This window comes from Oryzias latipes, chromosome 9 (assembly GCF_002234675.1).
Source record: "Oryzias latipes chromosome 9, ASM223467v1".
In the NCBI taxonomy this organism is placed as follows: Eukaryota; Metazoa; Chordata; class Actinopteri; order Beloniformes; family Adrianichthyidae; genus Oryzias; species Oryzias latipes.
In genome coordinates this window covers 20051963-20077337 of record NC_019867.2, presented here as the reverse complement: position 1 = coordinate 20077337, position 25375 = coordinate 20051963, and the positions used below count along the sequence as shown (strand labels likewise).

The 25375-nt window shown below is 41.0% G+C and overlaps 1 protein-coding gene across 1 annotated transcript; it reads right to left on the bottom strand.

Annotated features, from left to right (window-relative positions):
* Positions 1–21849: 21849 nt before the first annotated feature.
* On the bottom strand, positions 21850–24883 carry fzd10 (frizzled class receptor 10). The gene has a single exon (XM_004072535.4). It carries the CDS (start codon positions 24157–24159, stop codon positions 22408–22410), a length of 1752 nt encoding a protein of 583 aa, XP_004072583.1. The 5' UTR covers positions 24160–24883; the 3' UTR covers positions 21850–22407.
* Between the last annotated feature and the right edge of the window lie 492 nt (positions 24884–25375).

Genomic DNA, 25375 nt, shown 5'->3' with positions numbered 1-25375 from the left:
AATAAAAAACTGTTTTGTTTTGAAAGACAGTTTCGGCAGAGCTGCAATAGTTTATCAGAAATTTGCCTCTGAGTTGTGGGCGGGACTGTTGGTGGGGAGTCAGCCTGCATCTTTTTCCCATCATTCATCTGTTTAGACTCTCTGCCACTAGCTTACAGCCCCTCACATCCCCACGCCAACATAAGCGGTGCAACAAAAAAGTGAGCAATTTCAGCGCTGTCCGGCCGTGCAGTTTTAAGCCAGATTCCAGCTCAGATGAGGAAAACAAAGACTTTAAAGAACCTATTTTACCACAAGTGGATGTATCGATATGGATATATGGATGTGTTGCCTGTCGATTGTAGTTTGTGTGTAACACCTACAAGCTTTTTTTAATTACATTTTTTTACCTGCTTCTGATCTATCACAATTTGAATGAAGAAAGACTCAGAAACACAGTTTTAATCTTCATTTTCTTTGTAGATGTCCTTCATAATGAGTAGATTGCGACAAAACATGTACAAAACACCAAAAACATCATTTTCATTGGAGTGGGTCTTTAAAAAACATCACTGCAGACATTCCAAAATCGAATTTATCACACGTTATTGACCTACTTGGCATTACTGTCCAATTATTTGCACTCAACTGAGTGATGTAGTTTTTGGAATGGAGTGAATGTCAACACAAGAGTCTTACTGTTGTATTATGAACTGTTAAACTGTTGTGAACTGCAACAGCTGTAGCCACAGCACCCATGCTTCTTTAAGGGTTTAATAACCCTAACCCAAAAATTATTTGCCAATCCTTCATTAGAGTTGCTAAAATTGTTTCACAAAGCCCCACGGAAACACACAAAGCGGGATCGGTCGGTTCCCAAACAGAATTCTTACATAGCTCTAGCAAATACGCCAGCTACTCCTCCTCCTTCTGCACAAATGTGGCACATGTGTGCATAGAGAAGTCCCCTTTTTCTTTTTCCATGAGACGGCTTGTATCTTTCAGTGAGACAAAGACGTTATGTGGTTTATCTCTCAACTTACTCTAGCATGCAGTCTAAATCTTCCACCTTTGTCTCTGCAGCGCTGCATCATTTACGCAAATATTTTGCAAAGAAAAGTCACCAAAACTATTACACAGCTGCTCCCCGTGACCTCTTCATCTGTATTATGAGTCAGTTGAAATTAAAACCCGAACCAGAAGCTGATTCTCAGCCAAATTCAGCTAACTGACTCTCTCCCTCTCTGTTTTTTTGAGGAACCTTTGATGTTAGCAGGGGGCTTTAGCACTGGCAAAGATGGCAGCAAATGATACTTTAAGCGATTCTTTTTTATCCTGCAAGCTTAATGAAAGATTAATGGGTCTGATATTTTCCCTTGTTTATATTTTATTTCAAAAGTAAGACGCGGCCCTTGGATCCTGTTAAAAAGCTCCTTGTTAACAGTTTTTTGGATCACCTCATGTCGCTTGTGCTTTCAGAAGAAAAGGTTGTCTTCTTGGCAGCTTAAGCTTTGTCTGAATTGTGCTGACCTTCTCTTTCATGCCAGCGTGTCTGGCTGGTATGGATGGGCTATGCTGCAGCTGCAAAGAGGCACATTCATTTCCATGTGTCCTACATCAGCTGGCTGCAGACTTCATTTACAGATGAATTGAGGAGATGATCCAGACTCAGTGGATTTGGCACTGATTGTCATACAAAGACCTGTGTTGTTATTTAGCTCTGAGTGTGTAAAATGCTCCAATTAGTTTTTTAAATTGTGCTTTTAAGATGTTGACAAGTATCTGACAGAATACTTTTTTTTTAGTTCCTTTCTGTAAGCGTGATAAAATGAAGGCAGCTGTCTGTAAGAGTTTCAACCACAATTCATCTGACCTTTCAGTTATCTACAATAAAAACTGTAGAACCATCTTCACCCCAGGTTTAAATGACTCAAGTAGTCACTTAGAAAGTGGACTATGACTAACTGCTGACAATTTTTAATTATATGTAACTGCATAAAGCTTCTTCAAATTGTTTACAGACTATACAAAACTTAGGTGAAGTTGAAGTCCATCAGTGGTGACACACCTGGGTGTGTGAAAGTTATTTTCCACATTTGACCCTTCCCTGAGGGAGCAGTGAGCTCCAGTCACAGTCGCGCTAGAAACCCTTTGGGGGTTCAACCCCACAATCCAACCCCTTAGCCCTCCTGTTCTCCTCATATTCTGTTCATACCCCATGTCCTCCCGGTCAAAATGACCCGTCTTTATTAATCCCCTAACACCTTTTTAATTTTTAAACATTAAATCTTATTTTGCTTAAGGTTGCAACTTGTCATTCACTATAAATTGTGTGAACACCTGAGTTTTTCCTCTTCACCTGACAGAAAAACTGCATTTATTCAAGACACCTCATATTGCCATGATACTGTCAATTGTATTATTGTTTACTGCACAGGTGGTTAGCAATATTTGTTTAGCATTTTATAGCTTAAGAAAGAACATAGTAAGAAAATATACAATGCAAAATGTAAACTAAAAACATAACTAAGTCAACTAATTAGTCTTTGTAGGATAGTTTGTAAATCTACTTTTGCAGATATGTTTCTTACACCAGCGACACACAGTATGTTTCACAGTCCTTCTGCAGAACTGACATCTCTTCCTCTTACTTGCCCCAGCTGGGGCAGCTGGATCTTCAGGTTTTCAGGAGATCTGGCACTCTCTCATAGCTACAAGTTTTTCTGTCGCACATTTTGCAGGTCTGGACTCATAGTTGTAAAACTGTAGTCATGAGTGGGTGTGAAAGAGTTTGAGTGGCATTGTGACATAGAAAATAGGCCTTCCGCTCTCTGCATCCTACGAGCTAGATCAGGGGTGGGCAAACTATGGCCCGCGGGCTGGATTCGGCCCACCTCCATGTTTGGTCCGGCCCACTGAACAATATCAGAGACCCATGTTTTTTTTTAATCTGGCCACACGATCAAGACTTGCATAGAACGTGACATTTAATTCCTCCCTTCTGCAGTCTGTGCTCCAACCTGAAACCCTCTAAAAATGTCTGTCAAATAGAACAGAAGACAGTCTTCCCTTTCTACATCGCAGTTCATCTTTCCTGGTTTAGATCATCCTTTTAGAGCGATACGTTCTTCTTTTTTCAAACAGCGCAGCCTGTTCTGTGTCCTGATTGGCTGGAAATCTTGTCAATCAATGTCCTCCGTGTCTCCGGTACAGGAAGTCACAGCTCATCAGATCTACAGACATCTTTGATCGATCAGATCTTTGTTTTCATTCTAAAATCGTGAAGTTAATTTCTATGAAAGTTTGAGAATTTAAACAAGAGAAAAGGGTGAAAATTGTCATGGCTGTCTGAGAAAAGTGTAGAAAGTGGGCAGTGAGGAGTTTTACTGCCATAAACGTCTGTAATCAGACTCATGGATTTCAACGATCACGGGTCATTTTTGGAACCTGACTCCTGCAATAAACAAGGGAACTCTGTACTGGTGAAAAGGTAACACAGATATATGCGTAGCTGGAGCAGAAGACATAGAAATGTAGTTCTTATTGGATGAGAAACAGTCGTGCAGAACACAGCGCAGCTGTGCAAACTGTAAAGGCCCGTACACACTGTGACGAATATTCGCCAGCCGTTATTCGCCAGCGTTTTTCAACACGTTTTTTGTGTTGACACCCAGGCGATTTTCGCTGACGGTGAGCCAAGCGAACATGCAATTTCATTCCCTGACATTAGATGGCGCTTAATGTAAAACAGAAATACCGCTGTACACAAGGTGGCGCTGCGCAACTTTACGCTTTTTAAAGTCGTTTTTCACTCAGAAGAAGAGAGCAAGTATTCACGCACTTGTCAGAATCAAACAAAGAAAACATGAATATTTCCAGCACCAGTAGCTCTAGCTCCAGTTCCAGCGATGAAGAAATTGTTGTTCTGTTGAATGATGAAAGACGCCGGAAAAGACGTCGATTTTGGGTACATCCCATAGTTACGAGAAGAGAAGAACATGGGGAGTTTTATCGACTGGTTCAAGAGCTGAAAATGTATCATGAGCGTTTTTGGGGGATATTTTAGAATGTCCGTCAGTGAGTGCATCTTCTTTGTCTTATTTCTTCGCGGCAGTGTAGACGCTACTTGGCGTATATCTTCTTCGCCGTGACGTTTGTGTGCTCAGCAAGACAGTTTTGTGTTTGAGCGCCCCCAAGTTGTGTTTTACTGTAACTTCAGAAGCTCCAGACAGGTGTGCAAAAGCGCCATACTCATTGGTCGTATAGTTTTTGACGCGGCGCGTCAAACCAAAAAAAGAACCTGTGGCGTTTTTTAAAAAATTACGCTTTTACGCGTGGCGTTTTTCGCGTCGATGTGCACACTCACATTGGTGCCCTTTGTTTAGTCACAAGGCGTTAAACATCGGCGAATTACGCGCGCGAAATTCGTCCCGGTGTGTACGGGCCTTAAGACGTGAGGAGCTGCAGCGCTCAAAGTCTCAGCGGGAAAATGACGGGAGAGGATCCACTATTTATTGGTTTTTCTTTTTAATGTATCAGTATATTTTTTCCTGACTTTTTGTCTTTGAAAATCACAGTTATTCTGTCATTTTTTTATTTCATAAATAGTGTTATTTGTTTTATTAAAAGGATCATGAATTGATAAAACTTTATTATAGGGTTTTGCAATAAAAGAAAGATAAAAGAAGTTTAAAGAAAAAGAGTTATTGTGGCCCTCACAAGAGAAAGTTTGGGGACCCGCTCCATCATCCATGTGGTGTTGGAAGATTTGTTGTTTTTCATTCTTCCTATTATTCAAACACCACATGAATGAAGCCTTTCTCTAAGTTTTACACGAGGTACATCAAGCTGTGGAGAACAAAGTTTTAACATAAAAACTTAACTAAAATGCTCAGTTTTAAAATATAATTTTCAATCCCAATGTTTTCATCCCGATTGCATGTTATTTCTTTCTCACTCCACGCATCTGCTGCTGGTCCGGCCCTTCTATCCAATTTTAGAACCCTATGTGGCCCGCGAGCCAAAATAATTGCCCACCCCTGAGCTAGATGCAGTCTTACTGGTACTTGTGGACACCTGCCAAGGTTAGAAGCCCAAGTAGGCATACAGGTCAGTCTCATCTATCTTTTTCCAGACTTCTTCAAATTTGCAAAAATGCAGTGTTTGTCACATGCAGCCGAGGACCAGTTTATTTGACAGTTTTGTTGAAAGGAAAGACTTTCTTTCACTTTCAAAGATTTCTTCTTCTGAAAATGATTTATTCTACTCTTGGATGTCTTCATCCACATTTTTTTCCTCTGATATGTCCCACTCTACCTTCTGAATTAAAGTTTTCTTGCTGGATATCTGGATAGAATCAGCTCTGGAACCTATTCAGTGTTATTACTTATGTCTTCTGCTCACAGAATTTGGGGTCCTGTCATCTGCAGCAACTTTATAGTCTTTGGGAGTCCACAGAAAGAGGCAATATTGTCACATTTGGGTCAGATCAGGTCACAGACAAGGCAGTCTGTGAGAAAACCACCTGTTTTGTCTTGTTTGTCAGCTATTGATTGATCTGTGACAGTTCTGAGACATTCTCACACTTTGTGACTGTGATGTCAGGTAATTTTGACTGCCCTGGAGTGCTGGCCACCTCCAGAATGCCAACTGTGGGTGAGCCTGGTCGGGCAATGTTTACTACACTTTACAAGGACCCCCACCTCTCTTTGACGTCCTCCTTATCGGGGGAGGAGGGTGGCCCCAGTCTTGCCCTCTCCCAGACCTCCCACGGGGTGGGCGGGTGGTTCCCTGGAGCATGGGGTGGGTTTCCCTTGGGGTTGGGGAAGGGGGATGTCCCAAACTACGGGTGGTGGTGAGCTGCTCGCTAGGGGGGCTCTCTAGGGGGTGGGGTCCCATGCTGGGCCCCCTGGCATGGCGGAGGGCTATCCTCCTGGCTGGGCTGGGGCATGCACTCTCCGTGTTTCTGTGCCTCCCTGCTCTCTGGCGTTGGGGGCCCCTGTGGCGGTCCTGAAGGTCTTGGTCTTGGTGTCTGGCTGGATTGCTTGGTGGCTGAAGTCACTCTGTCTGCTATACCGTGCCGGTGTCTGGGGGACCTGGCTACTGCTGCAGCTTCAGCGGGGTCTTGGTGTGGACAGCCAGGCACTTTCCCTCTTTTTGCATTCCATCATTCACCTCAGCAGAACATTAACACCCACCTGAGCACAGGTGTCAGATGTCCCAGAAAATGGCATAATCATAATTAAAAAACAACTTGGAACGTACACTTAATATAATAGATCAAAGAAGGATCACAGTGGGGCCTTAAGTGTCTTGTTTTTCAGTTCTTAATTATCAGGTCATCATCCTTTTGTTGCTTTCTTGGTTAATGGGTTTGTCATATTAAAGTCTATATATTAAACCTTTAAAAGGCCTATTTCATTCTATTCTTAAGCCTTACAGAGTAAACTATATTTATATATATAAATGATAATATATTTCCTTTGGCACACTAAAGAAACTTTGTTTTTTGGAAATATGAATTATTTTTGCAAGCTCTTTTCCTACCCGGAATTAAGACGACTCAATCAGTGAGGCATTGGCTTTCGCTCCTTGTGGGTGTCGCCCATTTAATGACAAAGACTTAGACAAAAACAAACAACATTTGAACTTTTGCAAAGATGGATGTACATATAGTTTAGCCTTACAAAATCATGTTGCTGATCACTGCTAGCTCCACGAAAAAAGTGGGTGTGTATTAGCCTGATTGTGGTGCTGCAGACTCTTCCTGGAATGGGCTGATCCTCACATTGAGATATCACAATGTGAGGACCCATTAGTGTTCGTGGATTGGGAGGAGCTGGTGCTCAGAGCACAGGGTTTTAGAAGAATGCTCAGATATGCTCGGGGGGATCCCTCTTCCCCCGATTGTGCCCATCCACCTGCTCCGTCCAGCATCCACCCTAACAATTTTTGCACACATAGGGCTCCAGGAATTGGATGGATGGGATCTTGTCTTTGGGGGTGCCCCTGGTCCGGGAGTCTCCTGTCCCCTCTCTCCTGGTCTGGCCGGTCGGCCTAGGGAGAATCTGGTTCCCCAAATGAACACATGGCACACTTTGGCAGCGTGCTTGCATCTCCTCCTCCAAGTGCACCTGCACACTGTCACACTGCTCCCTTATCCCTCCTCCTAACCCACAGTGTGTTGATGAACAGATATCTTCTGCTAATCTTAGTGTCAGATTTTCACTTTTGGACGTAACATTTGTTTTTCTAGCAGATCTAGCCTAAATGCTATGAAACTTTAAATTATAACCTACTCTCTTCTTTTTTACTACCCCCACCCCCCCCTGTACATTTTCCCCCTCTCTCTTTCCTCTGTAAAAAAAAAGAAAACATATAATTAAAACATAAAATGTAATAAATAAAGAATAATAAAAAACCCAAAACAAAAAGGGGTTTAAACAAAAAATACACCCTGGTTATCTGAAGATACATAACCCTTGATGTAATAGTGAAACCTGTCCAACACAAAAGGCCTTCAGCTCTAATCTGTTTGCTCAGTTGTTGGACAGAACAAGTTAGAAAGAAAAAAAAAGAATGCTCAGAGATGCCAAAATGGAGTGAATTACCAATTTGGGGTTGTTTGTGAGGAATAAACATTAAACTACACTTAAAAGTGTCATGGTGCCTCTGTCAGACTCCTCCCCTCTCCGCCTGGCTGCTGATTCATCCCAGCTGCGACCACTTACCTCATCACCTCATCCGCCTACATAAGGAGCTCCAGGATCATCAGTCTTCGCCAGTCCGTTGCCCCTGATGGTGCATATTGAGCCTTCACGTCACGTTCATGTATTGCTCCCTTGTTTCAAGCCAGCAGTTGATGTACATTGTCTTGCCTGTCCCCAGGAAACCTCAGCCACGAGTGGTCGCCCGAATCAGCCGTTCCTTGGAATACACATGTGGTCGGTCCCTCCAACGACACCACGAGCCTCTGCCGAACTGCCGAGACGAATCCACGCTGCCGGTTCCAGGACTCTACGAACTCATCCACCAGTGACGCCACGAGCCGCTGCTTCTCACTCTCACAGGATCGCCAAGAACTGCGACCTACCAGTCATTATCACATTAAATCCCATTTCTTGCCAAGTCATCTTTGTCCTGAGTCTCTTTCCGGGTTCTAGCGTCTGGGTGTCTGTCATTCGGAAATCATGACAAAAAGCTTAAAACAGTTGATTTTGCATTATATAGACCCTGTAAGATTCTGCTACAAGCCTGGTCTCCTGCAATTTGGGTCCTTCATTTGGAGTTAAATTTATGCCAAAACTCTCCCACGAGCACGGATCAAACTCCATGCACGCAGTGAACATTCGATGCAGTTCAGTCTCCACGCCCGATACTGTTGTTCCAGTATCTTATTTGAGTTCCATAAATAGCAAGTGAGAAGACGTTTGCATACAAAACTTTTAATAGAACTGGAGATATTAGCAGTTTTTTTTATCTTCTAGAAAAATAACTAAAGGTATTATCAAAAAAAAAGAGAGATTTAACTCAAAGTTACATCCACAACCACTGATGCTTATTCTATAATCCCTTAAATCTAAAGTAAGCACTTCAACCAAAACCACAATGTTTCCCTCTGTGCAACCAGGAACAGAACTCCCATTTCGCAGTGTGTCATGCTACTGGGCCAATAGGGAAAAAGACAGCAGAAAATATGAATAACTCTGTAACATATCTTTATATTAAATGAATTTTAAGGAATCCTAACACAAATAATGTGTTCAATAAATGGATTTAGTATTTTCTGCCCATTTTTTTGTTGTCATCTCCTATCTTAAATCTATACAAAAAGAGCAAAGGATAGTTCAAACTGAACATTATGACATAAGAATTCAAATTTTCCATTCAACTTGGAATAAAAAGAAAATCACACAGGTCTTCATAAACATCCTATTGACTGCCTGTATAGTTAAAGAGCACCCAAAGTAATTCAGCTGCCATAACCACAGGAAGGAGGCAGGCTGCTACCAAGAATATCTAAATGCCTGGATGACAAAGAGAGGGGAGGGGGCAAGGGAAAAGGAGGGACTTAATGGAGTGTTTAGGGAAGAACAGTATGTTTCCTAATTTCATGAACATGTATTAGCCCTCAGGATAGCAATCTACTATTCTGTGAACTTTCCTTCTCCCCCAACTCTGCCTCAGTTTTTGGCCTCCCGCGTCTTCCTCTGTGATTTATGCCTAACCTCTGTAATTACAGTGCCAACAGCAGCAGCCACCAGGTTCAGATTGGGTGAGACACAGACAGACATGCCCCATCACCTCAGAGCGCTGACTCGCCAGCACTTCTCTTTTCAGCCTAATTTCCCTGACGCTGGCTCCGGGAGCATATTTGTATGACAAGATCCCACAAAAGCCTACGGCCTAGCATGACTTAATTACTTTCTGCCAAGAAACACAGAAGTTATAGAGCACTCGTGTTTGGAGGACAAAATTAGTTAATGGTGTCTTGATCTAGCTGCTTTAACAATGAATTGTTGTTCAAATATGCTATGCAAATGCTAAAATCCCATTCCAAGTTTCTTTTGATCTGTTTTCAAAAGTGTTCCCAGTGGTTTTTAAGTATGATTATGCCATTTTAGGCAAAATCAAAAAAACATGCATTATTTTCTAGGACATAGTTTCTGCAGGGCGGTAGAGGTTTATGAAAAATTTTGTCTCTGAGTTGTGGGTGGGACTGTTGACATGGAGTAAGCCTACTAAAACTTCACATCATCCCTCTGTTAACACTCTCTCCCACTAGCTTACAGCTTGTCACACCCCCAACCTAACATTTTTCGGTGCACAGTGTTGGGAGAAACGGCGTTTAAGTATACCTGCATAACTAACGGCGTTACAAGGTAAGTAACTGAGTAATCTAACTAATTACTTTCATCCCTACTACAACGCCATTGTAGTTACTAAGTATAAATCATGGCACGTTTATTCAAAGTTCATTGATGTTGTTTAATCAGCCTGGAGCGATATTTTTACCCCCTCGAGTGACGAGTGCGTCACTGCGAGGCCGAATCTGAATTCTTTTCCTACTCCTACGGCTTCCCCCTACCCCTACATTTAGCCCTCCGAACAGAGAGTTAAGTGTTGATAGTAACTTAAGTGCTTCAGAGATATGATTTTTTTTGTTGCTAATTATTCTTATTGATGGCTTTACATTTTAATTTTTCTCCTCCGTAATTAAACTATTTTGTTTATGTAAACAAGAAATTAGAGAAACTAAAAGAAGTTGATATTTAAAACCTTCACGATCAGTTTATGCAAAGTTAATCTTATTAATATTTATATATGGCTTGTAGTATCATTGTGTGATAATTCTGATAAATACATATTTACATTTCTACACTTCAATCACTTCTATATTGTAATTAAACAACATAATTTCCTTGGTAAACTATACTAGAAATGCTAGAAGCATCACTTTCATTAAATTGTTGCATTAAAATGATTTTTTAAGTTTGCGAGCAGCTAAGGAGAAATATGACATTTAATGCTGTATTTATCTGGCAAAGTTACTGGAGTAGTTTCTTTGGTGAATAACTAATTAGTATTAAGAGACAGTAACTGAGTTACTAATTCAATTACTTTTTGGGCAATTTAACTAGTAACTATAACAAATTACTTTTTTAAAGTAGAATTCCCAACACTGCAGGTGCAACAAAATTGGCGAGCAATATTGGAGCTATCTATGTCAGCTTCAATAAAGAAAAGGAAGACGCTCATGGATCTAATTGTTTGCAAGTGGATGCATCAGAGCAGGGAGTTGTGGCCTGCTGATTGTAGTTCGTACGTAACAACTACAAGCTTTTTCAAACTGCCTTTTTTTTCTTCTAGTTCTGATTCACAACAATTTGAATAAAAAAGTATTCAGACATGCAGTTTTAATCTTAGTTTTTTTATAGATGTTTTCCATCATGAGAAAAATGCTACAAGTATTAAAAACACCAAAAACATGATTTTTCACTGAAGTGAGTCCAGAGTAGTAGTAGTAGAGTCAAAACAGCTTTGGAAAACTCTGTCTTAGACCCCCCCCTCCTGCACACACACACACACCCACCCACACACACAGCCCCCCCCCCCCACCCCCCACACACACACAAATCCAATCAGTGGTGAAATAAATCAATTGTCAAACATTCTAGGAAGCAAAAGGAAGCAGAATTTGCAGAGCGTGCTCCTCTTTGCACTGTAGATGTGTCCGTTACACACATTGTTACTTTGCATGGAGTTCCTCTCTGCAGCCCTCTACTGTGAGACTGATAACAGGCCAGAAGAAAAGAATGAGAGGAAGAGAGAATGTGTGGGTACACGACTGTGTGACATAGTGCTGCCGGACCTATGTGCTCACCATGACAACCGTGCAGAAGGCAGCAGAGGGACCCCTTGGCTTTTCGAGGTGATACAATGCGCTGTCTTAACCTCAGTGACATCCATGTTGTCGGCGGGTCAAATGCTTGAATATCAATGAAGTGACTCACTGCCCCTTGTAGTGGTTTTCAAAACTATCTGGTGCACATCAGAAGATCTTGCTGTTCTCTCTGACCCCTCCTGACCTCCTCTCAACCTCTTGCTGCAATAAGACCAGAAAGACTAATTCCACAGAGTTAACCAACACTTCATCAGTGCATGCCTCCAGCAGCCATTTGATTTAGTTAAAGTCAGCACACTGAGCTCAAGAGGAAGATCTACAGAAGTGAAGGCTAAGTATTTATTTTCAAAGTGTAACAAAAACATGAAAACTAGCTGCGACTGTTGAAATCTGAGGAATGGAGTCAGCCAGCATGTGGCACTAGTTCTAAAAGTAAAAGTGTTAATGTTCCTGAATAGTTTTGGTTTACAGCTTTCTGTATACAACCCAAACAACATTCCTGCAGCAGAGCCACCCTTCATATTAGTCACAGTCTTCATCAGGCCTCTTGTTTTGCTGCTTAACAGAACATGTTGTTGTCTGCAGCACACTTCCCTTCTCCGCTTTAAAGAAAAGAACAGAGGCTTGTCTTGGTGTTGTTCAGTAAATCTAAAGGTTCAAAGTGATGTCTGTGACCAGAGGCATTGATCAGACACTGAGCTAAAGGTTAGTTCTTTATTTCTGCATGAGGCATCATTGCTCATGTGGTCAGTGTAATGTAAGCCTTCATAAAGAAATTATACAGGTATTGTGCTGTAGTTATTTAGGCCCATTGTTTGCATGCCTGTGGGACTTGTTTAAAGGCCCACTCCAATGAAAATAGTATTTTTGGTGTTTTTCACATGAACTTGTAGCATTTTTCTCATGATGGAGGACATATAAAAAGAAAATTAAGATTAAAACTGAATTTCTTCATATTTCTTTATGCTCACCATGGTGAATTGGGACCAGACAAAAAAATTCTACTGGAAAAAGCTTGTAGTTTTTACGCACAAACTACAGTTAGCTGGCCACAAGCTCCCTGCTCCGCTCCATTCCAATGCATCCACTTGCAGACAAATAAATCCATGTGCATCTAGTTTCCTTGTCTGAGCTCACGTCTGGCTCAAACCTGTACGGCCGGATAGCTCTGATATTGCTCACCATTTTTGTTGCAGCAGTAATGATAGGTTGGGGGTGTGAGGGACTAAAAGCTAGTGGGAGAGACTGTACCCAGAGTTGCATTCAGTCTTACTCCCTGCCAACAGTCTCCTCACAACTCAGAGACAAATTTTTTGTTAAACTCCTAGAAAACAATGCAGCTTTTTGATTTTGCCTAAAAATCGCATAATCATAATTAAAAACCACTGGGAATGTTTTTGAAAAGAGATCAAAAGAGGCTCAGAATGGGACTTTAAGGGGATGGTTAGGTTAGGTTCAGTCTTGTCATATGGCAAGCAGCTTTTTTTTGCACACCCTTTGTAGATTTTTTTTCTACTCTGGTATTAGGAATAATATAAATCCATAGGGAACTCATCCAACCCACTGGACATAAAAATGCAAATATTATTCACATGTTGACAAGCTTACAAATTTAAACAAACCATGTGCAGCCTCCAGCTGTACATCAAAGGCTCAGGAGGGAAATTTTGATTTGAAAATGGTCTCAGTCACCACACGCACACAGAGCTACCAGCTAATACAGTAGTTGAACAGCATTGTTGTAACTGAGTTGCGAGAGTCAGTTATTTTCCACTCAGGCCAGATAAGCAGGTTCTGACCCCTTCACTGCCACTTCTGCCATCAGCGCCATTACTTTTATCAGGACGAGACAATCTGGCCTGCCACAAGTGGAGAAAAAAGGGTTCTATAACCCGGCTTTAGCTTGATTACTCACAGGAACACATGTTCTATCAGATACAGTTTCAAAAGCCAACAATAAAGTCGTTTATCACTCCTCAACTTTTTTTTAACCACAAATTGCTTCCAGTTCTGTCATTGCATCCAGCTAGCTTAGAGCAAAATAAGACAATGTATGGGACCCTTGTAGAGCAGCATATGTTATGTGTTATGTGTGCCTATTCTCATTATCTTGATGCCTTTAAACACGAAAAAAAAACATTTTTATATATATATATGTATATAGGTGTGAATGTTAGTGCACAATGTAGTGTTCAGACTATTATTTTTTTCCCAAGGTTGCCTTCTAATGGTATATATCCCTACTATGAAAAAGGGACCACATGTTTCTGTCTGATGTATGGGTTTTCTCTGGGCACTCCGGCTTCCACCCATAGTTCAAATACATGCTTCGTAGGTTGATTGATTACTCTAAATTGTCCCTAGGTGTGACTGTGAGTGTGTGTATGGGTGTGTGACTGTGGCCCTGCAACAGTCTGGTACCTGTCCAGGATGTCGTGCGCCTTCACCAAACAGTAGCCAGGTTAGAGTCTGGCAGTCCTGTGACCCTGAAAGTGATCCAGCTGGTCAAGAAAAATGGATGAAGGGCTTTATCTGTGTATAGGTCTAACAAAAACATTAGTACTTTGGTGTGACAAACAACGCGAAGTTACTTTATGATAAATGTTTTATAGACAACACATGGCACATGGCTTAATCTTGGAAAATCAAAGATGACTCAATTCAAAATAAAGATTCTGAACTTTTTGATAGATGTTTGACTTTGAACAAGCTAATGCTGTGCAGGCCTTTACTGTAATACAAGGGTATGTATTGGTAAGAGTCTGGCAATACAATACGTATCCCGATACGCACCCCAGGATATGGTACAAATCCCGATATTGTACACATTTTTCTTTAAAAAAAAAAGAAAATATGATTTCGAAAAAACTATACCTGAATTTCACGTCTTTCATTGTAATAAAATTATCAAATTCCGTTTATTTAATAATCACAATGTTAAGCACTGCACTGTATCTCATATATAAGTTGCTTTCACCCAGGCAAATTTGTGGTGCTTTTATTTTGGTAACTTAAAATATAGAAAGGGAACAGTCAGCATTGTCTGATTCCCTCAAAAAAATATATTTTAGTATATGAAAAAAAAATGGAATGATTGTCCCTTAACCAATAAGGTTGTAAAAGTATTAATTGGGGAAATAAAGCAATTTTTGTTTTCAATATTGCTTTAATGTAGCTTCTCCAGTACTTTTAAACGGTCCAGGAGCCTGAAAGGTGTTTCAAAAATAAAAAGGGGGGGGGGGGGGGGTTATTTCGAAGAACAATAAAGTGTGATGATGAGGCAGCATGACAGGGTGAAGGGAAGTTCCTTTAATGTGACAAAGATGCTTTGTTTACACAATCCGCATTTTGATATGTTGCTGGCAGGAAAATGGCAAAGAGTTTCGGTTTGGTACCCATCCCAAGTAAAAACTAAGTAGTTCATAACGACGGAAAAAGCTGCCTCTAGCTGAGGTCTTCCTGTTGTTTTGTGCAGAGTAGAGCTGCTCAAAGAGGCTCTGAGTGCTCTGCTGGCAACTAGCGGTCGGAGGGTGAAGTGGAAAACAAGAGTCAGACGCTGAAGGACGCTCATAAATAATTAAATAAATATCGTCCTGACAGCATTTTGAATCAATACAAGTATCGCCAAATGAACTGTAGCGATATATTGCCAAATCGATTTTTTAATAACACCCCTGCTGTAATAGAAGAACAGCACTAACAGAAAATTACTGTAAACCTGTGAAAAATGCAAAATACCTCATCACCTCAGCACTGTTTGTGGGACAAAAACAACTTTTGTTGCAAAATGAGGAAGAAGCTTAGTCAAATGTTTGCTATCACTGCCAAGTCCTAGCATCCTCAAGGGTGGCTGTGGTTTGCAAAGTGACAACCAGCCCCAGTTTTCCCTATTTAGCGCACAAAAAGCAACCCAGTAACACATCCACAGATAAAAAACAAAACTGTGCTTTTTGCACGTCTACTTTAATGTGATTGAATCGAGCCAGAGCAATTATAAACAACATAATTAGTGTAATGCATTTCCTGCGTTGACTTTGGGGAATACTTCAGTTGAAATGTAAATATGTTAGTTGGAGCTCTGAAGAAAACAACTTATGATTAAAAGAACCCACTGCTCTCGCTAAACTCTAAAGGTTATGGTTTGTAACTCAAGCTTTTTACTAAATGTTAATGCTGCTAATTTGCTGGAGAAAATAATTTTGCTAATATGCAAGATATAGACGTGTGTGAACAAATATTTTTTATTTTCTTTTTATAATGTTATACGTGATTAGTTTTTAAAAGGTTTTAATGTTTCTATCAGCAAATGTACAGGTTCAGACACCTGGATCACCCCACAAAATTACTGTAAAACAAGTGGAATTCCAGCATACATATTTATCTCTGAATTTTTGAGACAGCTGATTAAGTCGTTTAATTTCATGCCACCCCCAAAGCTATCTTTCTTTGTTACATTTTCGTAGCGTCCTTGAACTACAGGCCTTTTCTCTCAGCTGTGCTCATGAGCCACAGTAGATCCTTCATCATCCTTCTCCCCTTTATAGGTCTGTAACCCCACCCAGTCGCACACATACTCATGAAAGATACACAAATACATATGCATGTCAGCAATATCCTGTAGTGCTTGCTCTCTCAAGTCTTCCCGTCAGTCCTGCATCTGTATAACTCCAGAAACAAACACGCACCAGAGTGTGAATGTCTTTTATTTGAGCTTTTAGTGATGTGGATTAACAAAGTGGCAGATTAGAGTCTGCTGCTTAATCTCCATGGAAATAACCCTCTTCTAACCGACACCACACTACTTATGTCGCTCCTACTATGTCATCTTTACTATGCCACCACTGCATGTAATACTGTTCCATTACAACGAATGGTTTTGTGGTGAGTGCTGCATGTAAGAGTCCATGATAGTAAAGAGCATTTAAATGCTGTTAGCTTACAATGGACTCATATTTGTTAAGTGCTACTTGCTATCCTGCACCACTCAGCCTGATGAAGCCACTGGGATAAGGAGCAAAACATTTCAAGGAAGAAGATTTTAAGTCCAACTTAAGTCATGCATGTTCAAAGTCCGGCCCGTGGGCGCACATTCAAATTTCTACCGGTCTGCAGGGACCTGTCATAAAATCAATTTTTTCAGCGCTTTCTAAGAACTGTGTGTATGATATTTCTATTGGAACTGCATACATTTTGTTATAGCCATTGTGTGGCAAGACTACCCCGAGGCCCTTCTGTTACACTTTCTAGCTCATTTCTGAAATGTTGACAGTAAAGATACTGAAGAGATTTGTTTCTCTGATCAAAACCAAAGTGTTTTGTATTTATGAATAAAAAAACTATTTGTGTTATTTATTTTCTTGTTAACATGGTTTATATTTATAGGTTTACATATCGGATTTACAGTGAAAACAGAATTCATATTGAAATTTTTTTTTTCCTTTCAAAAAGAATTTTTAATCATTTTATTTCTGGCCTTCAAATATAAAAATTACAGTATTTTTGGTAAAAATGTATTTAGATGTATACTAAGAAATATTCTGAAGAGTGCAATTTCTCAGCACCCCTCCCCCTTCCCATCTCCTAAATATGATCCACTGTTCCATATATTTTTGGCTTTTATACTGTATGTAAAGAAACACAAAGTACAATTTTGGAAAAAAGTGTAAAAATAGTCTATTTGGATACAATATTATTATAAGTGTCCTAATAATGCAGGCTGAATGGCTGGCCCTAACACATGCACCAAATATGGCCCTCTTTGCAAAAAGTTTGGACACCTCTGATTTGTTTTGTCCTGTCCAACAGCTAAGCAAACAGATGAGAGCTGAAAGCGTCTTGTATTGCACATATTTTACTGTTCCAATATGGGGTTATGAATCTTCTGACACACAGGGTGTATATTTGTATAAACTCATTTTGTAATTTAGGCTAAACTTTATTTATATTGATTATGTTTGTGTACCCTTTTTTTGTTGGACCGGACGGAAAAGAAGAAGAGATAAGAAGAGAGTGGGATGTTAGAGACATGGAAAAGGGGTACAAAAAAAGAGGAGAAAAGAAAAGGAAAGAAAGCGGGATTAACGAAGTTGGAAGATGATTAAAGAAGTAGGGGGGCGGGTAGAGTCATAAAGCAACAAGTTGCTGGAGGTTTATCATCATTACTGTGAAATGTAGATGTTAGTCAAAAGGGGCGGGGCCTGTCTGAAAACACATTCATAAACATATCTGTTGGCTCAGAAAATCTTCAGATACAAACATATCCACATGTACACTATACAAGTACAGCTCACAAGCACATAATTATACATACAAACACACACATGTGAAGCATTTCCTTCAGTCATTCATACCATTTGTGCAAAGGTGAGCTGACCCGTGCGCTTAGATGAGTGTACATGTTCTACTGCCGTGGATGATGAAATGTAAAAAGGGAGAATGTCTGGTCACCCCCGGACCAAGACACCAGCCGAAGCAGCAGCAGCGGAAAGGGCCCCCCCGCCACCTGCGTGGCATGTAATGTATGTGTGTGTGTGTGGGTGTTGGAGTTTATGTATTATTGTGGGGTAAAGGGTGTGTTTAATATAGGATGCAGTTAAAATTGGACAACCCTGATTTAGGACAGCGTCACCTGGATGAAAGAAAACCTTACTGACTACATATTACTACATAATATTGTGACCTACTGACTTGCTGATGAACCAGACGGAGGCCACCTATAGCGAAAGAAGTGGACCCAGTATTTTATTTTCAATATTTTTATAGCATATTGGGGTGAGTTTCAGACGTACGTTTAAATAGGAAAACAATAATCCAAATATCAATTATGCATTCATTAATTTTCGAAACCTGTTTTTGTCCCTTTTGGGGTCACGGGGCTGCCGGAGCCTATCACGGCCTCTCGTGGGCGACAGAAAGCCTGACAGATCGCCAGTCTGTCGCACGGCCACAATCACTCACCAATACACATTCACATTCACACCTAGAGGCAATTTAGAGTAACCAATTAACCTATGAAGCATGTTCTTGGATGGTGGGAGGAAGCCGGAGTCCCCGGAGAAAACCCACACATGCACGGGGTGAACATGCAAACTCCGCACAGGATGTGTCCTCCATTGGTGATTCTATTTCAAGTCCTCTTAAACTAAGTATATGAAAGGAGGAACTGCTTTAAATAAGGAAAACAGGTTGACAAAGAGTAAGAGCTGCCATTTTCTGGGTCTCAGAGGAAATGTGCCACGTCCCTGCTTGTATGCAGGAGGAGTGTCTGTTTGCACAGGTCTCTGTCAGTTGACTCTAATCTGCCTGATCTCAACCTCAAAGTCACTTACTACTCCATATAAATATGTTCAGTCCTCTTTCAGACTAAAGCCGTTATCAAACACTTGTTTGATCAGCAGAGGGCCTGTTGGGCTGTTCATTATGCATCTGGATTTGGAGAGAAATAAAAAAAAAAGATAGAGAGAATGGACTGTTGCCAGTCATCAGAGCTGTGTGTATTTATTCTCACCTTCAGTGGGAACAATTGCCTTCAAAGCAGCCTAATGTTTGTGTGTCAGATGTAAGTGTTGCTTCTTGCATGTGATTTACTCTTTTACAGTTCAGGGTTCAATTATAATCTACTGGATTTATTATCCTGTGTGACTTGAGGTTTGGTCCACCCTTTCCATTTCAGTTTTTACCTGTGACTTTAACTTAAAAAGCTTTTCTTTTTAACCCAAAAATACTATTAATAGATCAAGCAACATTTATTTTCCTATGATGCATGTTCCTGTTTCACAAAATCATGACTTTTAAAAAAAGGCCAGAGAGCTTTTGAGTCACAAAGAAACAAGGTTATAAAGAGGATCTCCAAGCCTGGATGATGGTGGAAACCAACCCTGCCATAAGATCTTTTGTGTGCACGTCGAGTGAGTACATGTGTGTCATGTAGAAGTCTATGACATTGAGAGGCTAAGCTCTGCCTTCTAACCAGACAAGCCCAAACTAGTAAACAGGTGCTGCAGGAGCAGCTGACGATGAGGACATAGGGCGTCTTCACATGCCTGATCAAAGACTAGTTGCCTCAGCCGCCAGTCATCCCAGCAGCTTGATTTATGCCAACGTGTCAAAGACCTTTATAACGGCTTGCAAAGGGAGCAGATAAAGCACACAAAGTCCCTCTGTATCCTTGCATACAAACACTGAGGTAACCCAAGGGGGGTAGTGGCTCTTTACGGAGGTAATGGGCTATTTTCCTGTCTTGTGTTTTGAATAGACCTGCTAAAAAGCTAAAAAATCGCCCTTTGATGGTAAACCAATTAAAATTAAAGAATCGCTGAAGGTCCTCAAGCCCCACATTTAAAGGAAGTAGGTGTGTGTGTACGAGGCTGATGGTTTTTGGCTTGTTAACATTTCAGGATTTCGGGAGAGGGGGGGGTTATGATTCATCAGTTTATATCCAGGTGGCTGCAGTGGGATTCCCTGCTTACTCAAATAAAACCTGTCCCAACAAGAAACAGCATTAACCTTAAGGAGACATTATTGTTTTTATCCATTTCTTTGGCTAAATTGTTTTTTAGGTACAAATCTAGAACCAGTGGATCTTTTTTTAAAGCACTGGTAAAGAAGAAAGGAAAATGAAAAATCTTGACTGCCACCCTTTTGCTCTGAGCAGGATTTTTTTTTCCTTTGAAGAGAGGAGAAGAAGGGAGAAGTCCTGGAGGGGGTGGTAACTGTCATTTATATTTACGGCCTCTGTAGACACCTCGGGCGCTGTTATCCAGGTGGCCTCTGTTGAGGCTTTCAGAAGCACTCACCTTTTTTGCAACTGAGTATCAATAGACACTGGCTGACTTTGATTGAGCCACACAGAGCTTGTGTCATGTGATTTCAACCGTTTAAACGGGTTGGGTCCACGCTGGAACTTGAAAACCCTTGGGGAAAAAGGAATACTAATCCGCAGAAAGTTAAATAAAGCAAATGGGAAGGAGAATGCTAGTTTTGAGTTAACATTTTTTTCCGGATTATAATTATAGGAAATATATAAGTGAAAGACAGATTTAAACATCTCTCTTTTGGGGCATAAACTACAATTGTGTTCCATGGAAAAAAAAAATCTGACTGTCAATAATTTTACTGTTCATCACAAATGAACTCACTAAAAAAGAGTCACAGCAGTTCATGGATCTTCACATATAGAGCTACAAGACCAAATCAGAGAGAAAAATACTATGAAAAATAGGTACTAACAGTTTTGTGCAAAATGTAATGTAAAAATGCATTTAAAAATAAAACAAAAGTGACTCCAAAGGTTCGTAAACAATCCTTAAATTTTTTTTTTTTTTTTGCTTTTTAAAATAAACGTAAAAACACAAGTTAATCATTCATTTATCTTCTAACCATGTTTTGTCCATTTTAGGGTCATGGGGCTGCTGGAGCCTATCCTGGCCACTCGTGGGCGAAGGCGGTGGATATCCTGGACAGGTCGCCAGTCTGTCGCAGGGCCACAAATCACACATCCATCCCATGCACATTCACAGCTATGGACAATTTAGAGTAACTAATTGACCTATGAATCATGTTTTTGGAACACAATTGTCTTCCAATAACTATTAAAAATGCTAAAGCTGAGATGCTGTTGTGATTTATGGAAGTTTTTTTGAGTCATAATTCAAAGTAATGTGCAATTCTCAATTGACAATTCAATATGCAATTTGGGCTTGGAATATAAAAATACATTTTGCAATTTAGAATTAAATATTACAATTTACAATTCAATATAAAATTTTAAAAATAAAATATTGAATAAGAACAAAATCAAGTGCATTTGAAATTGTCATGGGTTTTGACAGTCTGACAATTTGCATTTCTGTTTGAATTTTGACAGCATGCAATTAAAAATTCACTACACCAGGGGGGCGCTGTTTTGCAATTTCATTTGAATTATGACCCAAAAACAGCATGGCATTTCACAATGCAATAGAGTTTAAGTTACCTTAAAATGAATTTGAAGCAAACAATGAATGGAAATGTAATTTCTTATTATTGAAATGCAAAATGCATAGTCATTTGAATAAAGACATAAAAAAACCCACGATAACGTAAAATGCAATTGAATTTATTTATATCTTATATTTTCCAAATGAAAAATCAATTTTCAAATTGCATGATCTAATTGCAAATTGAATCGTCAATTGAGATTTTCACATTATTTTGAATTGTGAGGAAAAAAAAGAAGAAAAAAAAGAAAACTTTCATAGAGGTTTCAAAATACTACACTGAAAGGTGTAGATAGAACATTAACTAAAAAGTGTCTCTACTTTGCTGTTGCTGCTCTTGGCAAGTTTTGTTTCGGCAATTTTCTACAAATTTGGATTGCTTTTTATGATATAATGAAATAATTGCCAGGTTCAGTAGCTTCTTCATAAGCTTTCCAAAACGCAATGACAACATCCCCAAGCCCCAAAAGAGAAAAATGCAAAAACTTCTTTACATTCAAAACTAGAGTGTTTTTATTTTTCTATAAAATCTTAACCTTTTAGAAATATATACAAATGCCTCCTTATGATATAAAACAGTAAATAAAGAAAAGACAAAAATGTGTACATATAACTTTTCAACTTAGGAGTGCTTCATTAATTTATGGCACGGATTTGCTTCACAATAGGCAGTGGGAAGGTTGTTGAACAGCTGCTTTCAGTCCAGACATATATGACACTGCCTTCAGTGTTATATATGGGGTTCTATGTGGTGTGTAATCTATTGCACATTATTCCAGCAATGTTGTGCCATATCCAAGTGACTCCACTGTTTTTGCTTTTATACCTTTTTTTTATCATATAAGTTCCCCTTATGGGGCGAGTGACTAAAACGGTCCACATATCTTTCCTCAAATAAAAATGGCTCTTGTCAGTTGGCGTTGAAGAAAGCCATTTTTCAATTAATACTGAATAAATAAAACAAAATTGAATCTTTTAGTGACTCTGATCATTTCAAGTGTGTTTGAAATGATTCTGGGAGGGGGTGTTCGTACAAAGAGAACCAGCTCATACACATGTCGGAGGGGGCCGAGTAGGCTCATACTTGAAATTTTGCCCTTTTAGAGATGGGTGAGGTTTTATATAAGGCCTGCTGCTGGTAAACACACTGGCCGCCTTTCTCCTCGTCCTCTTCTTTACCTTTTTGCTGAACACGTTCTGCCATGACTGCAAAGTCTTTGAGGTCCAGATCCACATACCGCTGGTGATGCCCACCACCAACAGCATGAAAATTTTCACCATGAAGATCTCAATGGCGGGTATTGAAGCCTTCATGACGCACTCGTCTGACTCTGGCCTGCTGCCGTCCACACATTTCTGCTTCCATGCCAGGATGCGCCAGTAGTCCATGTTGAGTCTCTCATAGAAATAGCAGGCAATCACGCAGGTGGCTGGGACAGTATAAAGCACAGAGAAGACCCCAATGCGAACCATCAGCTTCTCAAGCTTGTCTGTGTTCTCTCCCTCTGTTTTCATAACCTTTCGGATATGGAAAAGTGCCACGAATCCAGATAACAGGAAAGAAGTTCCAATAATAAGATAACAAGAGAGAGGAATGAGCACAAAACCTGTGAGAGCCTTGACATCCATGCTGCCCACGTAGCAGACACCAGTCAGCTCATCCCCAGCCACCTTCCTCATCACCAGGATCATGATGGTCTTGACGGCCGGGATGGCCCACGCCGCCAGATGGAAGTAGCTGCTGTTGGCCTCAATGGCCTCGTGACCCCACTTCTTCCCTGCAGCCAGGAACCATGTGAGGGTCAGGATAACCCACCAGAGGGAGCTGGCCATGCCAAAATAATACAAGATGAGGAACACAATGGTGCAGCCAGTGCTCTCAAGGCCCTCTTGGATAATATACTGCACCCCATTGTCTCTGTCACAGGCTATTCCGTCAGCTCCCACAAAAAGTCGAATGAGGTAGCCCACGGAGTAAACACAGTAGGACATGGAGAGGAAGATGATTGGCCTCTCGGGGTATTTGAACCGCTGCGGGTCAATTAGGAAAGTGAGAACAGTGAAGGCACTGGAGACAAAGCACAGGATGGACCAGATGGCCATCCACACCAGAGAGAACTGCTTGTCTCCCTGGCTCCAGAATACATCTACTTTTGGGTAGCATTTGGGGGCACATGACTCACTTTTCTCCACAAAGTGGAACTTTCCTGGGTTACTGCAAGTCTGTTTTTCTCCAATGTCCTTAGGATGCAGGTCCTGCCCACTCAGGGGCTGCTGTGGCCGAAAGTCTGGTGGCTGGGTGTGGGGGACCTTTGGTGGCTCATCCGAGCTGTTGTTTGGTGCCTCCATGCACAGGTTATTCGGATCGTTCTTGGTGGGCAAACGGGAACAGTCCAAAGAGTCAGGCCAGGGGAACTGGAACTTTTCCAGGATGGGGGAGCACTTCACCTTGACCTGCTCACACATGACCCTACATGCTGGAATGGGGTTGGACACCTGCTCCGTGCACATGGGAGCGTACAGGGAGCACAGGAAAAACTTAAGGTGGCTGTGGCATCCACACTGGATCAGTGATGCAAATTCCTGCAGCTTTATTGCTGCCTCTAACTGATCGTCATGGCCCATGAGATTAGGCATGCGCGTCATGTTGTAGCCGATGTCTTTACACAGGGGGATGGTTATGTGCTGACATCTCCCCTCTCCTGACCAGTCTGGGTCTATTGAGCTGATGGCTGAAGCCTTGCTGCTCCACAGCACCAGCAGCACCAGGAGGAGGAAGCCTTTGACACTTGAGGGCATTGTCCACAACTCAATTTTAAGACAAACAATCAAATACAATCAAGTAAATTGGTTCAGATATAAACCTAGAAATCCAGAAAAGAAGGTAAAAGTGGAACCAGAAAGATCTGCAAGATCATGATTTCCTCAGTGGAGATTTGCAGACTTTAACAGAAACAGAGAAATCCCACGACGGAAAGGAAACGGGTCCGCGCTGAGGGCGCGTTGTCTGCTCCATTCTCTCAGTGCGGCTTAAGCGCTCGAGCTACTCCTCATTTACGCACATCAGTCTTCCTGGGTCAAAAAGAAATGAACCACAAGTCCCATTTTTCTTCGCTCCAGATTCCAAACAATTCCAAACGCGTCGTTTCCACGCCGCATGGCACTTTTCGGAGCTGTCGCTTCGTTGTCTGGTCTCAAAAACTTCAACAAAATTATTTCCAACCCCACATGTGCAGCAGTCTCCGCGCAGAAGCAGGTAATCACTCAAGAAAACGCGTCAAAAATGAACGTCCTCCGAGAAAAGAGAAGAAATTCCCCTGCGCTCCTCCCCGGAGCAGCCGGTGGAAGCGTTTGGTGGCTGCGCGCTCGTCTGGGCTGCTCGGAGCCTCTGTCCTGGTCTAACCTGCCAAAGATCCGCCTTCAAAGACAGCTACTTTGCATAAGAAAGATGACACTGACACGCGGATTATTTTCAAATCGTGCGGAACAGCTTGTTCAGCGCAGCCGTTTCAAAGGCTGCACAGCAAACTTCCTTCTCCCTGTTTGTTGGTCCCTCACCACAAACTTGGACCACAAAGGGCACAGCATTTTTGAGAATTCCCAAACTGTTGCGCAACAAAACGAGAGCTTTGAGCCACAGCTGGAGCCTTTGTTGTCTGTGAAGATGACAGCGGAGCAAACGCCTGTTTTTCTTTCTGTGTTTTTAATCAAAGATACTCTTGACTTGCCTTTTAGCATCACATTTAAAGTGATACATGCCATATAAAACAGCTCATCAGCTCAATTTAAGTGATTTTTTTCCCCCCAAAGAAAGCACTCATTACTTTAGTGTAAAGACAGAAAAAGCCCAAATGCTTTTGTCTGATAGGGAAAACATTACTTGTGGGGTACAACGAGAATATAACTGAAGATCTAGTACAAAAAAAGATCACAGAAATAGGAGCGATCAGTATTAAGATGAATGGATGGGTGAATTCATAGCAGATTTTGTGGAACGATTCCAGGCATCCTTTAG

Excerpts from the sequence above, each read along its gene's own strand:
- fzd10 (XM_004072535.4), bottom strand. The coding sequence starts at position 24,159 with ATGCCCTCAAGTGTCAAAGGCTTCCTCCTCCTGGTGCTGCTGGTGCTG.